Source organism: Buceros rhinoceros, unplaced genomic scaffold (genome assembly GCF_000710305.1).
Source record: "Buceros rhinoceros silvestris isolate BGI_N320 unplaced genomic scaffold, ASM71030v1 scaffold20604, whole genome shotgun sequence".
Classification (NCBI taxonomy): Eukaryota; Metazoa; Chordata; class Aves; order Bucerotiformes; family Bucerotidae; genus Buceros; species Buceros rhinoceros.
In genome coordinates, this window is record NW_010407934.1 from 28,088 (window position 1) to 45,405 (window position 17,318).

A 17,318-nucleotide genomic window follows, 5' to 3' on the forward strand; every position below is an offset into this window, starting at 1 on the left:
GCAGGAAGGCAGCACAGATGCCAGAAGAAGAACAGACACCAATAAAACCCAGTTAAAGACGCCACTGTGGTGTCGCAAGACTGTTCTCCATAAACACCTGCACCTCTGGAATCTTTCACACTCTGAAGCTGCTAAGCGTAGACCGAGTGTGGCATTTGTGGCTCCTGGTTATGGCCTGCAGAGCTGAACAATCCTCCCGTACTGGAGCTCTCCCTCTCCCCTCAATGGAAACACCCTGCAAGGTGAAGCCCGCGGGTTCAGCCCTGGTTCCCACATGGAGCACACAGCTCTGCAGCTCCCGCAAGCTGCTGAGACCCTGTTCCATTGCAAGAACTACCTCAAAGTTTCACCAGATGAGTGTTTGACCAAAGTGTTTTGAGAGGAAAAGCTGCTCACGCCTCCAGGGCCGACCCGCGATGAACACCGACGGGTGAGGTGCACGCAGAAGTCACAGAGTGCAAAGTCAGAGGTAGCCACTGCCTGGCAGGAAAGACCCCGTCTTGCCTCTAAACCCTGCAACGACCTTAAATTAAACTTCATTAAGTTGAAGCTTAATGAACATTAAGTTCACGACATTTCTGGGGTCACTTGTGTTTGGGGAAGGTATCACTGCCAAAGCATAAGGAGGAAGCCTGCTCTGAGGGGGAGATGGAGAGAGGGAATCCTTGGTGTGTTCACCTCAGGAACACCCACAGCCGAATCCTCGCTGCACACACATGAGCTGGAGCGACAGGCAAACCGGATCCCTCCGCTGCTACTGTGAAAAGGAAGGCCACTGGAGAGCTGAAGGCGAAGCCACCAGCTCTGGAGATGCTGCCTGAGCAGCTGTGTCACCATGACTTCGCACCCAGGTGGCCCCTTCCCGAGGCACACACAGGTCTGTCGCTCTCCACCGTCCCTGCTTGACAGCCTGCTCCCCTCTGCAGTGCCAGCATCATCATCCCAATAAATATGAGCTGCACCGCTGTTCCCATCCTCCCCACGGGGATACCAGCTAAGGCAGCCTTTCAGAGTATTAAATCCTCGTGAGAAATGAGCCTAAAAGAACCGCGTGCCATCTTCTGTGTGACCCAGAAATAATGTCATGCGATTTTCTGATGGTCTAGAGAAAAAGTCTGGGGGAAAAAGAAGTCTATTTTTAAATCGATCCATTTGATTTAGATCAGCGAGAGAGCGAACTGCAACAGCGCTCGCCCTTTCCAGAGCAGACGATCTCGGTACACGCGGCTTTCACCTGCTGCTCAAAGCTAAGACAAGACCTTGCTTTATTTGCATGGATTTGACTCAACTCAAAATTCTCCTCATGGTTTATTCATAGTTTAACAGAAACCCAGGGGATAAATTTTTCTAAGAATGACTATTAAAAGCACACTCTGCAAGATTACGATGGGCATTTCGTTTAGGGTGTTTTTCCTCTTAAAGTCAACGGGTAAAAAATGTTCCTGTAGCGTCTCCTTCTCTGGCACTTGGACTGGAAGACCAAGCCCACATCAACAGCAAGTTATGGATTGATGAGTGAGGCATCAAACACAATAATCCCACCGCAGTCCTGTGGTGTACTTTGTTCTGACCAGTGTAAATTATTCAGAAGCATTTATTATACAGGGGAAGCCATTAAAACATCAACATCTGCCAACCACGATCACCCGCTTCCCACAGTTCCCAGTCGAGGATCCTTTCCCAATTTTAAAACATTTAAGCAGGGGAGGGAAATAGAAAATCTCAGGCCGCAGTGTGGTAAGTGGAGGTGATCCTGACTTCTTAAGGACAGCTCCCAGAAATACTTAAAACTCTTCTGGTCCTTGCTAAGAAGCGGTAGTTTTTAAAGTAACCACTACAAGGTCTTTAGATAAAATCGGAATGAGGTTTACTGCAGAACAAGAGAAATTTCAGAGCTCAATTTACAGATTTGGCAGCTGGCACGAAGAGTTATGGTCAGGCCCTCGTGTGCAGAACCCTCAAGGGTCCACTCAAATTAGTGGGAATTGCATAACACAAGTCTCAAAATCAGTAGTAAAATCACGACAGGTAGCCAATCATCACCAGAACACCCCAAATCCTTACTTGTCGTTAAGACGAGAACCAGAATTGCTACAACCAGAAAGCCCACACTTGGTTTTTTTGCCCGCTTCCTCCCAATAGCTCTATAACAATTCAAGGTTTCCTTCCTGCTTTTCCATATTGAAACCTGTTTCAGACAACACATGTTTTGAGGCTCTCACCAAATTCACAACCCTGCGGGCTAAGCCCTGCCTGGCAGTGAGAACCCCTCCGCCTGGCCCCGGTGCCATGCTGCCGGTCAGACCAATGGCTTCCACCCCTGGCCAAACTGGGCAGCGTGTCCCAAAGGACTGAACGCTGACAACGGCGTTTCCAGCTGTGCCGCTGAGATCACAGAAACAGCCTTTTTATGAGTTGTCATCAAAAATCCCGACAGTGCCACACCTTCCTCACCCTGCCTTCGATGGGAGAGTGTGGTCACCCCAGCGGAGATGACAGTAAAAACAAGGCGTGCTTTAATTGGGCTTGGGCACTGTAAACACTTCTGAACGCGCATTTTTATGGGATCGAGAACTGCTGGCCTGGCAATCACTAGAGCCTGGGAGATGCTGAAAGCTGGACACCACTTTGACAGACTTCAAGTCCATCTGTGCTGCAGAGGTTCTGCAATGCACAAGGTCCATCACACCTTTACACAACAGCGCTGGCAGGCAGGACCTCCTCAGGTAATACTTGTCTTGAAGAATGACAAGCAAGAGCTGCCAATATGACCAAGATTTTTTATTGTTTCTTCTGATTTTTCTACCCAGTGACACCCATTTCCTTGCCACATCCTCGGGGACACAGTCCTCACAGACAGGCCAACGCCGCGAGCAAACGGCAGCTTTCCGCGTTGCGGGGATACGTACTGTAAGAATGGCATCAGCACAACGCAGGAGCGGAGCAGGGGTCTCCTCTTGATCTCTCTTCTGAAACACGCGTTCTGCTGGAACCCATCCTTGATGTTTAAGATATACTGGTTGTGCCAGGTGACAAACCGGACCTCTTTCAGCCCCCGGCAGCTGGCTTCTTCTATCAGTCTCACAACAGGCTGGTTCAGGAAAATTAGGAAGACAAAAACATACACATGGATAAATTAGACATTCAAAACCCAGTGGTTTTCCAGAGACCTCCAAGAAGCCCTCTCTACTCCTGTCTCTCTCCTCCCTTTCCCCTGCTCAGAGGCACCAGTACTTTCAGACTGCTGAAAACTGTTTTGTTACCCATTTGTTAAGATCTGCCAGCAAGGCAGGTTTCACTCCTCTCCCTGCATGATCGGGACAATCATATTTTTACATGTCAAATGTTCTTCCCAGTATCTAACCCAAAACTCTCGCCAGAAATTACTGCTTTTTGTCTTTGCCAAAATTCTAAGACACTGCTGAGGTTTTATTCAAAACATTCTGACCTGTCGACTCATCTCTGGTGTTTACAGCTGGGGCTGGTAAAGACCAAAGGGCAGTGGTGACAGTGGACCATCAGCGAATTTAAACAAGCCAGTCTGGAGAAGGTCCCCAGGGAGCCGGGGCTGGCAGCTGCAGGACCTTCCTGCTGCGTACAGTGCAGCTACGGGACAGCCCAGCGCTGGAGGTGCCCATCCTGCGTGGCTGTATCTTTGGGGCCAGGGAAATGAACTACAAACCACCCAGCTGATCGGCAGCAATGTTAGAAGGGCTGCAGGAAGCTGCCCCTCAGCTTAAAACCGCATTTCCAGGGACTAGAAAGGACTTTATCGGTACAGTTTGCTCTCCAGTTTGACGCCTGCAGGGACAATTCAAGGTGCAGTCCAGCAGAGCAGAGTTCTCTTTTTATTGCTTTCCCAGTTCAACACTGACCTCCTTGATTATCTTCCTCAGCAATAAGTAACTTTCCTGAATGTTACAAGAGGAAACAGCCTAAAAGTGTATCTACAGTTTATTGCATATGCTGTACGAGGAGTCTGGGGTTTCGATCCAACAGCAGGAGTCTGGAACGCGTTAAATACCTCCGAGTATTCTCTCCAGCCAAAGTGGTCCCTGCAGAAGTATTTCCAGACTGTGTAGTAGTTGGAGCTGGAGCTGGGGCAGGAAGGTGTGGACAGCCGCCGCATTTGGTCAAACTCAACAGTTTCGTATAATTTCATAGCATTCAAATCCACCCAAAAGTCATGTCCCCTGGAAAGAAGCAGCACACAGAGTTGTCACCTTTTGTAAGCCATTAAAAAGGTCATCAGGAGACAAATCAACAGCCAGTACAACTACCCTTGTCATAGTCCTCTCCGGAGACACCCTCGTACTGGCCATGCTCATCTCACACAACCCTGTGACCACGAGGATGTCCCATGACCCTGCTCTTGAACTGGGCACAGCACAGAGACAACCGCGCGGAGCCGTGAGGGCAAAGGAGCTCTTTGGGGACAGTGGTGGAAAAAACCATGGTCTTCAGCACACAGCGACAGAAGCCCAACCCCAGCAGCCCGCCCAGCCCAGTGGTATTTATTCAGCATGCTCGAACAGTACAAAAATCAATATACATATCCTTGACATTTTGCGCATACTAAGTAAACACATCACACAAGCCCACTCGATGAAGCAGCCACAGCCTATTCAGAAGGTTATTCTTGTGAAAGTTGGTGCTTCAGGGAAGAAAAGAAAATGTAAATGGCTCCAGATGAGGAGCATCTGCTGCCAGCCCACCAGAGAGCTGCAGTATCCTCCATCATGCAGGAGAGAACGAGCACAACAGGAAAAGGAAACTTGATTTCACCATTCTGGAGCCTGCGCTGAGGAACACTGGCTCATTTTTGCTTTTTGCGTAGCTATACCGCTGCTGCAGAAATCAACACCGCTACACACCTCCACCCAACGTGACTGGTGCTTTCAGGAGGATCCAACAACAGCGGGGTGCTGCAAACAGAGAGCGAGAGCACGCCCCTCATCCAACAGGGAAAATAAAGCACCTCTCCTCAGCTTTGTTTGGCAGCGACTGGGATGCCTTGGCCAACAGTTTCTAACGCTACTTCGTTAGTCACTGTACAGAGACACCAAATTAAAGAACTTTCTCGAGTGCAGCATGGAGTTCGAAAGCTCTGCAGATCACCAGACAATCACGGGTTTATTTGCAATCAACAACTTAAGAAATCCACAGGAATTGGGAGAAATTACAGTGATATTCATTCCCTACAAAAGTCAGTGTCCCGGTTTGAGCTAGACTTCCTGGTTTGAGCTGAAACTTCCTTGTTTTGGTTAATGAACGAATGGGAATTATTCCATGCAAATACAATAATTCGAGGAGTGGGTACCTCGGACCCTCAACCCGTAACAGTCAGGTTTTTAGAAGTGGCATTAACATATTTCCAAAATAATGCTGTTTACGTAATTAGTTTTCTACTCTGATAATCTCTTCACGAGTTGTCAGCTTACTGGTATTCATTAACAGTTACTAATCTTTGGCAACCGGAAATGCAGCTTTTGAGCCTATATGAAATATTTTCTTTGAACTCTTAACAGTAAACATAAATCAAGCTGATACTTGAAATCTACGGTTTGTTTTTAAATGGAATTTGCCACATCAAGTGACAGCCATTCTAAACATCTACACGATTTTATGAATACAGACTTGCTCGAGAGTGGCTGCAATTTTCCTCCTTCTCACTCGTAATGGTGCAGTTGCTGGGGAGTTTTATCACACTGCTTCCACAGACAACTACTGAACAGTCCCCACTTCAAAAACCGCTGATGAGCTGGAATGATCCTTCACATCCCAGCTGGAGGTACAGGTGCGGAGCTGATCTTTGCGTTTACCCTGATCCATCGGTTACCAGCAAAGCGCTGAGCACAGCTTGAAGCATTCAGCGCCATGAAAGGATGTGGCTGCTCCTGGGGCTCTCCATCCCAGTGCCACTGCTCTGTATTCATATGGGCATAAAGAGCCCCAAAAGTCAAACCAAAGGTCTTAACAATGCAACTCCATGAGCTACTTTGAAAATTCTTTGGGCACAAAAAATCATTCTTTCTGCACTCCCCCAGCACCCCTAGCCCGCGCCCCAGCCAGCACGAGCTCTGCCCGACTCCCTTCCCAGAGAGGCTGTGGTGTCCCCTCCCTGGCAGCGTTCCAGGCCAGGCTGGACGGGGCTTGAGCAACCTGCTCTAGTGGAAGGTGTCCCTGCCCATGGCAGGGGCTGGGACTAAAGGATCCTTCCATTTGATGATTCTATCGTTTCAGGGACAATCCTGCCCGAGGGCAGCTGTCCCCGCCACAGTGGCGCTCCTGCTGTAGGAATGGCTCCAGCCAGCTTCTTCCCCTTTATGCCAAGAACTTACTACCAAAAAAGGAACATCCAGCTAGTTCCCTGCATGTGGTTCTCTAAAACCTGTCATGGAACCACACTAACGAAGATGAAAATTTTGTCAAGACGACATTATCTCACCAAACCCGTAGAAGGTTTATCAGCGTGTTCCCTGCATGCGTCAACAGCATACAAAATCATTTCAGTTAGAACACGAGTCCAGGAGGAAACCAGCTCCTCTGCGTAGAAGGCAGATTCCAATAACCCGTGTCTTCCCACCCAAGCTGCATCCCACTGCGAGAAGCTGGAAACACTAATTAAAGCTGACATTCCGCAGCCCACTGCATCAGCGGCAAGTGCACGGGTGCCCACGCGACAAAGAAACACAGAACCACAGCACGACAAGAGGGACGTCAGGTACAGGGGATCCACGACAGACCTAGCCAGAGGACAACTGGCATGAACCAAAATAAACGACCAGGAGGAAGGGACTGAAATTAAATGCAGGGCTTAAAAAAAATACGCGTGCTTTCTGGAGTGAAAAAAGCAGTAACAGATCACCCCACCTTCCTGGTATGTGGTCATTTTGTTCCATAACAACAAGCTACAACTGACTGTACGTGAAAACAATGTGTGAAATCATGAGGAAATCATCTCTCTGAAATACCAAGCTGTGGTGTTATTTATAGGATTTGCAGGCAGCACCATAAGCACGATTTCTGGAGTGAATTTCTTCATGAATTGATTTTGAATGCTGCTTTAGGGACACAGTCCTACAATTCTGAATTTCAGTGCCTAGTAAAGCTGTCACTTTGGAGGAAAGGCTGTGCAGTGATTGATACTGTTGGAGTGGGAAGTTGGACTCGCTGCTTTGGGGTTACGTTGCTCCTACAAATCCAAGCCCTGAACCAAGACCCCCAGATTCTGTGCTGGGTACTGCGTGAAACAAATAGCCCCAAAGGCATTTCTCAGCACAAGCCCTCACCACTCCAGTGTCCATCCCCACTTCCGCATCTTTGTACATCAAACACCATAACACAGTTCTCCCTACTCCAAAGATCTGTGCCCTCCAAAAAAGTGCAAAGAAATGGAAAACCTTTTCGAGTAAGTAATTTTCTTTTAAAGGTGGTAAACCCAGAGGATTATTTGATTTTATTATAACTTTGTACGTGGCATGTGTTAGGGCCAAACCTGATAATGAAAAAACGTTCTGAGCTAACGCAGTGCTGGGTAAAGCCGATTGGAAAATCACCTCACACTCTGAACACAGCAAAGTCATCCACCAGCACGGTGAACTCTTCCAGAAGTCATCACGTACCAGTGAACGTCCTGAGAAGCTGAAGGTCTGTGCAGACGTGTTCTAGCTGCAGAACAGGTGGGGGACTGCAGGCTTTCGCACGCCTTTCTGCTGGTAGTGCTGGAACAACTGGAAAACCTCATGTACAGTCTCGGTGAAGCGAGCTGCAGGAAGTTCTGTCCTACCAGGACCAAAACCTGTGCACAGCTAAGTGTGCATCCATGGATCTCATCAGCCTCTGTTCAAGATCTCCAAGGCTGGCAGCTAAGGATGGCTTACGGTGAAATGAAAAGAGCTTCTCTGAAACAATTGTTCTGCGAAACCTATACAGAATGTGCCAAATTGTTTCTCAGCACTGGAAAATGTAATAACCCTCTGCTGTTTGGAATTTTTCACATTTTTGTAGCCCGCTCTTTCTCAGAATCCCTTCCCTTTCAGCAAGCTGGGGACACGACGGTCAGCACTCCTTGACTTCTGCTGACAATTGGCTGTACCAAGAACCCAGGCGGCATGCACCGAAGAGGCCGCCCACCACCCCTTCCAACATTCTTCTCAAAAGCCCGAGTACAGATATTGCTCCATTCTTATTTCATGAGAATGCTCATTTCCATTCTTTTAACAGTATTTCTCTACTCAGAAGTATTAACTTTTCCACATTATATCATTTACTGGCTTTTAAGCTCTGAAATCCTAAAATACATCTAGCAAAGCCGTTTAACAACAGCACTCCAGTTCAAGCACTTCCTCTGCGTATCAAAAAGCCTGTTACCAGTTCACACAAGGCAAAGCCACAAAAAGAAATGAATTGTGATTACTGCAAGTGATCGCGTGATTACATTCCTGGCTTCAGCTTTAACACACCAGTGATGAAAGCAGATGTGACAACTGTACCTCGCCACTGCCCGAGGCCGTAATATAAGCAAAAACCCCCAAATTTAGTGTTGCGGAACAGTAAGGAAGCAAGATGCTCAAGGTTACGTATGCTATGTTCTTTAGCACAGCATCACTTTATCTTCACACAGTAGGATGATTTACTACTCCTGAGGACCAGCGTATGCTAGCTGAAGAAAAGGGCAGCCTCCTCAGCGCATGGATTATGGATGACATATAGCTTGGGAGAGGGAAAACCCAGCAAGGAAGCAGCAAGGCAACATCACCTTGTTCTGTGATGTTCACATAACACATCATGGGCACGTGACTCCACAGCTCACTGCCCATCCGGGAGATGCTCACGCACGGTGGCGGTGAAACACTCGGCTGCGATGAGGATGATGGTGGGAGAACACACACACACAAACCCAGGAATTAAAATCCTTTCTGGCGTGCAGGGGGGAACAGGCCCATCCCAACACCGTGTCCAAAAGTCGAGCTCCACAACTGGAGTTCCAGCGCTCTTTATGCTTCTCTCAGGCAGATTGTGTTGAGAAAAGGGAGAGGTTTGTCGCTAACGTGATAAAAAAAACCAACCTAGAGTGGTTACGCATGGACTTTGAAGTCTTTATCTGGAAATATCAGTGGAGAGGAGCAGGAAGGAGATGATGAAGGCTACAGTTTGTCAGACGTTTGAGAAAGCAGGAAATGTATTCAAATACCTCGGGTGGGGCAAAGCGTTACTCCCACCACCTCTCCGCATCACACGGCAGGAGCAGCCTTCCGTACAGCAATAAAAACCACACTTTTTTCTACAGAAATATTCAGCAAGCCTCTCTGCAAACACCACAAAACTGCCTCATCTTGCTTCTGAGAAAGACAGATACACAGAGGGGCTAAAATAGCTCCTCCAAAGTCCCACAGAAAATCTGCGACCGAGGTGGGAACAGAGATTTCTCAAGAACTTCTCTTCAGCCGCTACCCAAATAGAGGTCTCTATTTACAAAACAAGGCAGTTCAGTGGAATTATTTGCACTGACTGAATAACCATATTGGACTCTAAAGAACACAGCACACAGCCCCAAATTTGGAGTTGTACAGCAGCGCAGCTCACAATAAAGTGCTCTCAACAGCTGCACCTGGTCGCTCCAGTGAGTCCCGCTTTCTGCGTACCCTAGCTGGAAGGAATAACACAAAGCCACGACCTCTCCAGGACACGAAACAGTGCAAGCACCTCCACTAGCAAGTTCCGACATGGAAGTCTATTTTCAGGTGAACGTGGCCTGCTAAAACAAGGCTCTTTGGGCTCACTCGTCCTTGTATCCTCTGAAGGGCTTCAGTCTCTGTGTGAACCGCCTGGGCTCTTTCCACTCCATAAGACAAACGTTCTCTAGGTGCTATGTACAAAGCCATGACTAGGAGAAATATTTTTTGTAAGTGCTGTGAAAACACGTGTAGTTTCGAACTCTTCTAAGTTCAGATACATGTCATGAGTCTTACCGCAAACAGGGGTCAGGAAAAAAAAAACCGCAGCACTGCAGAAACGCCTGTGCAGGAACTGAAACCCAGTTCCCATCAGAACAGCTGCAACACAGAGCACGACTGAGAGCTCAGCCCCGCTGAGGTGATGAAACTGTTGATGTTCTCTCTGACTAAACCAGTTCCTCTCTGCAAGAGCAGAGAGGTGCCTGAGAGGCGCTCGGGAGAAGACGTGAATAGAAAGAGCCACCACACAGGTATGCAAACCCGTTGTACTGGACTCTGGAAACTGGGTCCAGCTGAACTCAGTTGCTGGAGGAAACGTTAAGTCGAGCATTTACACTTTCTGGTGACCCCAAATTGGCAATATTTCATCTCATTTGTAGTAGGCTGAAGTCGTAGGCTGCAGCCCAGCTTCGGGCGAGGGACAAAGTGTTGAAACCGCACTGTACGGAACCAAACTATATAAATGAGGTCTCTCTTTGTAAGCAAAGGTGCTGAAATAGGAACATCGTGTCTTCGACAAGAGCAGCCAAACTTTGCTCCCACCAAAAGCAATACCAATTCCATGGGGAGTACCAGTAAGTGAGCGCCCAGGTAGCTCACACAGGGACGTTCATCCAACAGCCCTTCCCCAGCTGGCAGTACAACCGCAGCCAGATCCCAGTCACTGCTCTAAGGAGTGTGAAGGGGAACAGGAGCCCTCCTGCCCAGAAGCAATACTTTGCATCAGGGCAAGAACAAAAACACGCGGGTAAACACCATCCCGCAGCCTCGATCTTATCAGCTCCTCATCATCTGCAAAGCGAAGAGAAGGGCAGCAGCTGGCAGGGCAGGAAGTGAGCTTCTGTTCTACTGTACTCGTTCCCTCCCCGCGTCCCAGGGCCTCTCTCTGCTGGGACTGTAAGCCATGCAGGAGGGGTTCAGAATGGAGAAAGGTGCCACAGCAAGGTCTACCTCCCCACTCCCAAGGCCCCGTCATCTCAGGAAACCCAAATAACCTATCGATACAGCAGTGGCTTTACTGCTTCTCTTGTGTGTGTTTTATCGAGTCAGAAAGGCAGGTTTTCCTGCCCTCACAACTGGCAATTGGGGGTGCTTGGAAAAGCAACCTCTTGTGATGTTCACAGCAAGAGGGTCCAGCCTGACCTGCACGGTTTTAAATCTGAAACCACCACTGGGACACTGGTTCTGGGCTAAGATGAAAGCCTGGTCCCAGGTCTTTTCTGGCAGGAAAAAAAAAAAAGAAAGAAAAAGTGTATATATCAAGCGCTCTCATGCACAAAGATACCACCACTGTATCAGAAAGTCACTGAGGTATGTCTGCTGGAAGATAAGAGACTGCCAACAAGTGTGTTTGTCCCGCTCCTCCCAAGACACACTGTTGGCCACTTCTGAACATGAGGTCCTGGGTTAAATGGTCCTGTAGTGTGAAGTGCTGTTAAGTTCTAAAAATCCGTAGGAACGAGGATGTCAAACACATCCAAATCTTCCAAGGATTACTGCGTGTACCGTAGCTCATAATTCCAACCCACGTTACATCTGCTGTTCGCAGCAGAGGATAAACATGGATGTCCTTGCCTGAGCTAGACTGCTGGTTTCAGAGGTCTCCTGCCCACACCGAATGAGGAGATGGTTGGTTTGCTAGCTTTAATTTTTATGTTGGTAGGTTTTTTACAGACGGCAAAAACCCCGCTCTGAGGGGCAGCAGAGCTGATTTAGGACGGGGTTTTCACATCACGTGAGAGGCGTTCGCAAAGCTGCAAGAGGAACACTGAAATTCCCAATGTGCTCACACGGAGCCCCATTTCCAAGTCCCACTTTTCAAAACTGCTGTGCACAGACAAGCCTGCTTGGTTTTTTTTAGAACTCTATCCGATCTCAAGGCTTAAAATACCTCTGAGGTTTATGATAAATAATGAAGTGCATCAATTCCATCAATGCTTTGTGTAAGATGACCCTATCAAGTCTAACAGTGACTACTGACCACCAGCTCTAGATGTTTCAGGTTCTGAATGTTCCATCCAATGTCTCATGTCATGCCCTCCACATCCAGCTTCCAAAAAAGGATTCCTTTACCCATTTGGCTACAAGCACCAAATTTTGCAATTATTACTCAGCTCAAATCCCTGGTGATTTCAACAAATACATGTACCGACTCGGAAGGAACTGCACGATCACTGCTCTTGCTAAGCAAATAATGCTAACAGCCACTTTCTGTTCCTCATCCTTCCCACAACGGGCAGACAGACCACGCCACAATGCTGCGCCTCCCGCAGTACCTGCGAGCAATGCTTCTGAGCAATCTGCTCCACCGATTATAAATCTTTGTTTCAGAAAGGACTGTTTTATTACCTGCAGTACACAGGGAACAGACTGACCTCAACCTGGAGCCAGGTGACAGCTGTTTCCCAAACTGCAATCTGTTTACTGACGTGAGACAAGAAAAGTGCGACGGGAGCGATCGCTGACTGCTGCGGCAGCTTGGGACATCCCTAGATTTGCAGAGCTAGAAGCCAATTGGTTTTATTTCATATGTAAATGATAAATAAAGTGGAGCAAAGAGGAATTCATTGGCACATACTATTATAAAGCACAGGGCAAACACTGCTAAAAATCACTTCACATGCTTTTTGCTTAAGAGTCTCTGTCTTGCATTCCTTCCAGCAAGGAACTGAGAGAAGTTCAGAACCATTCAGCTGCGGATATTCAAGAACCGCCACACCCCAGTGGCCAGGCATGGTGAATTTGGGCTCTTGTCTCATCTCCGGGGTTATCAGTGACACGGGAGTTATCTCCCAGCTGCAACGGCTCTGCGGATTGGAAAGATAACTTCCTAAATTTAACTATTCGGGTGATCAGATGACCTGCAGAAGTCCCTGAACAACTGAAAGGCTCCCACAGTGCTCTGTGATTTTAGAATCATATAAGGATCTTCTAACAGCAGCAGAGAATCATGTTACCCCATGAACAAAAGAACAAAGGAAAACTAATTTCCTGCACGTTTATGTTTGTCCTGACTGTTCCCAGGTCCCTCCATGCACCCAGCGAGAACCCCACTGGGAACACACAACCCTTCCTCTGACTTCATCTCAGAACCATGCGTGTACACTGAGCAATTAGCCAACTGCCCCAGGCAGAGTATGTACCTCTGGAGGTCCACCTGCTTTTCCCTGACTGGAGCCGTTTCATTCCGGCCTTTCTCTTCCAGCTAGAAGGAGCCATTTCACAAAACGTGCAGAAATTACAGGAAAAAGAAAAAAAAATCCCAAGCACAATGAGCAGCTGCTGTTTCACGTGAGCTGGGAGATGCCGGGGTACAGGTAGCTGAACAAACACTGCAGTTCCTGTGGCACGCAGGCATGGTTCTTTGCCAAGAGAAGGGGTGGAATTTCCAGCCAGCTGATGGGTCAGGAACTGCAGAGCCGTTTTAAACAAATCCTCCTGTCATCAGTGGTGATGTCGCTTATTTTGAAAAGCACCATGTGCATGATCGGCCAGGTGAGCGTCCGGGGAAAACCTGCTCGGTTCTGTAGCCAAGTATTTCCCCTTCCTAAAGAGCATCTTAAAATATCCCAGCTTGGGCACCCTCACGCTGGAAAGCAGGACTTGGTGATGCTCTCTAACACTTCGCTGCAAGCTGGAACTTCTCGAGAGCCTCTCCTGACACTCATGAGGAAAACTGAGTGCTTCGGAGTATTTTAACCTGCTTAAGTTCGCATTCCCCCTTTTGTTTAGATAGCTTGGTATTTAGCTCTAAACACTTCACAGACTTAAGAAAGCAAAAATATAAACAACTGATGATAAAGTTTCACATTCAGTTTGAGGCCAAACCGCAGTATCTGAGGCAGTGGTATGACAAAGGAGGAACTAAACAAGGCTTACCACTTCTCCTACTTGAAGATCACGTTACCTCAGGTGAAAGGCAACAACTTAGCATATATTTTACATGACTTATCTCAATGATATTAAGATGAAGAAAGATTTATATAAACAGCTACTTGAAGAACATCCTGTTTGAATTTAGAGCTTATTCTCTGAGCCAATAGCCCAACACTTCCCAGAACAGCCCAGCTTTCCCAGAGCAGCGCACCACGGCACTATCACGCACACAGACTGTAATTACCACTTCCTATGCCGCATAAACCGTGTGTAAAACAAAGGAGAATAAACAACTACCACACACTGGTTGTCAGGCTGGCTTCTGCACGGCCTTTCTTGGATATGCAAACTGCTGAGCAGGCACTTCCTCGTTGTATGCAAGCTGTAGAGACAGGCCTGCAAAGCTAGTCTGACCACAAGAGATTAATAGCTTTAGCCAAATAATGCGGTAACCATGTGAGCAATGAGCTGTTCCAGCATGTTTGGGAGCCTCTCGGCAAGGTTCAACACGCTGCTATCTGCATCTTGTTGCCAGGAAACACAACATCGCCCAGGAACAGAAGGGAAGCCAGGTTGTGGTGACCACCGCTGAACTCCACGAAAAGTCACAAGCAGTCCACATCAAAGGGTTTAGCAGGTCCTTCTGACATGAGATGATGTTGTGTAAGGAGAAACTGGTGAGGACAGACAGCAAAAGGTTTACCCCTCGCCCCAAGATCTAGTTTAAAACCATGCTGAGTCAAAGTTTTAAGGCACATCAGACTCAGTGTTTGAAATCAGAAGCTCTAGTCCTAAAACAAGGTTCATTCCTTGGGTTCTGATTAATACTTACCCACAAGCATGAAGCTCTTCCAAGGGATGAAATATATACAGCAGGTACAGAAACTGCCAATTTGTCATTCCAGGGGAAGTGGGTATTACAAATCAAGTCATCCAACCATGCACTGGGGCATGACTTTGTAGCCCTGGCTAAAGCAAGGACCTTCACAACATCTTTTAAGTCAAGGAAGAAGAGTTCAGGCTGTAGAACTAGCAGCTCGAAATGGAATTTAGTTAGGAAATATGGCTGTTTAAAATAATTTCAGCCCCAGCAGACTGCTTTCACCTGAAGAAAACAGGCAGGCAGAGCCTCACGGGGTACCCAGCTCAGCGAGACAAAGCCTAATCTGTATTCAAAGAACCTGGCTCTGCTTCGACAGCAGAGTTTCACGTCGACTGCGGAACTGCCAGCAGAGCCCTGACCCAGCACACCTGGGTTTCCCCGAGATCACGCTGCTTCTCTGACTTCACCCATGGCCACAGCATGTCATGTGTCTGCCACCCCCCCAGCTGCTGCTTCTCGACTGGCTCAGACAGACAGAGACTCCGTGTACCAAAACATACCCACCAGACTGGAAACCTGCAAAGTAAGTGGAGAGGCGGGCACTGCTGCTTGGCCGATCTGCCAGGCTGGAGAGGAATAAGCAGTTAGGAAGCACTGTTCCCTATCACCTGTAATTACTTCCTACTTCCTTTTCATTTTCAGTGAGGGGTATCTATATTCTGGCATCACCTTCAGCACAAAGGATGAGTCCGTAGGTGATGGAGCCTGGGTTTTAGTGCCTAATCCAGTGTCCAGTCAGGCAAAAGTAAAGTCTCACGCTGACTTGGAGCATTAGGTGGGGACTCTGAAGCCTAATGAGAAATCTCCGCATAGAAAATGAAAACTGAGCCACTAAGGAAGAAAGGATTCACTTTCTTCAGGAAGTGGAAGGAAGAAGAGGCAGCGAGAACAAATCCACGAGGACTCGGACAGCAAAGGCATTTGGACGTTTTTAACCACACACCTTCAGAAGTGCTGCTTTAAACCCGACCATGACTGAGATGAGTTGCACCAGGCTCTGGGATTACAGCAGGGCAGGTAGACGGGAGAAATCTGCATTGACTGCTTCTGCCAGAAAAACACAATGAGCAGCCTACACCCTGCGCTCACAAGAAGAGGGACTAGACAGACCTGATGAACCTGTCAACACCAGCACTCCCCACTACTATTCCAAACAGAACCTGCACTACAAAAGTTGAAGAAGTTCTAGTTCACACGCTTCAGGTCCTTCCACTTCAAAGATTACTTTCCAGATGCTAACCAGTAGTTTAAGAAGTGTGCAAGAATTTCCTGCTGTGGCAAACCTGTTAGATATGTTTCAGGTAACATCACCACAGGGTTTATAAAACACTTGCATACAAAACATGGGGAAAAAAGAACACACATTCTCTTCTCATTCTGCACCGCCGCCCGGTTAAGCGCCCTTGCCAGTAAGAGAGTAAATAAACCAGTCACCTACCGGTACTTCACTTTGATCCTGTCGTTGTCAGGGTTGCAGTAGAGTCTCTCCAGATGCTCCTGAGAATCGTTGGTCACACTTTGCCAACTCTGGGTTGCTGTCCTTCTCACTTGCCAATGATAAGGCAAGACTGTGTGATGTTTGGGACAGTCACTGCCATAAACACATGTGCCCTGCAGAAAATCCACACAGATTTCTATTCCATCTTCCTGGTGGGTGTGATACTGCAGCTGGTTCAAGAGCTCAAATACCAGATCAAGAGAAGCTTCTTCGCTTTTATCCTGGAATATCCCAGCACTGAATTTATTGCTCGGGTTCAAATCGTACTGCATTGGACAGCTACTCCCTTGGAACAAGGCAGACGTATAGCCTTCCAGAATCTTGTCTGGGAACAAAGGACAAGCTGCACCGTCACCAGCAGCTGAGTGCAAAGGATGATCCTGGAATGATTCATTCCTATTATCAGCAGCAGTTCCAGGAGTAGTCTCTGGTGAGAAGCCTTGATCTCCTGACTGGACATCTTGCTCGGGATGCCCAGAGGAAGGACGAGCTACTGGCAGTTGACTCTGCACATCTGAAGCTGCTGGCATCAGCACAGCCACATTATTTTCAGGTTGGGCACAAGGAGTACTGAGATCCAGAGACTTTTTCACAGCAGGTTCACATAAATCACTATGACCACCACTCTGGCCTCGGGGCACGAAGACCCTATCCAAGGTCCCAGCTCCCAGCAAACTGGTAAAGATTGGCCGCAACGCCCGGAGAGTTTCTGTGTCCAGTCTCTTCTGCACTTGCTGCTTCTTCTTGAAGCAAGGCTTCACTGGCGGTATCTTTTCAGACAGTCTTATCTGAGGAGGAAAGTCCTCCGAAGGAGGGCACTTCATTCCCGGGCAGTGAGCCGGCTGCACCACACACGCTGGCTTTGCTTCGGTGTCCATCAGACCCAGGCTCTGCTCTCTCCAAATCACTTTCAAATGTCCCAGAGCCTCACAAGAATCAATCTAGGGCAGAAAGGAAAACAAGACAGTTAATCTCTCTAATTGCTCACGGTTGACATGAACAAGATCACCCCTGGAGAGGATTTCGAGCCAGCAACAGCAAACTCCTCCCTTCTCTGTGACTGTGGGTAGCCCCTAGGCACGTAAAGCATGAAACCAGCTCA

The 17,318-nt window shown here is 47.9% G+C and overlaps 1 protein-coding gene across 1 annotated transcript in view; it reads right to left on the reverse strand.

Annotated features, from left to right (window-relative positions):
• The window catches only part of TIPARP (TCDD-inducible poly(ADP-ribose) polymerase), a 19,803-nt gene extending 2,709 nt beyond the window's left edge, over window positions 1–17,094 (reverse strand). Inside the window, exons 1-3 of the mRNA XM_010134702.1 lie at window positions 16,157–17,094; window positions 4,025–4,193; window positions 2,910–3,091 (exon numbers count right to left, since the gene is read on the reverse strand). Coding sequence (XP_010133004.1) covers window positions 2,910–3,091; window positions 4,025–4,193; window positions 16,157–17,094 — 1,289 coding nt within the window. The remainder of the gene's footprint in view (window positions 1–2,909; window positions 3,092–4,024; window positions 4,194–16,156) is intronic.
• Between the last annotated feature and the right edge of the window lie 224 nt (window positions 17,095–17,318).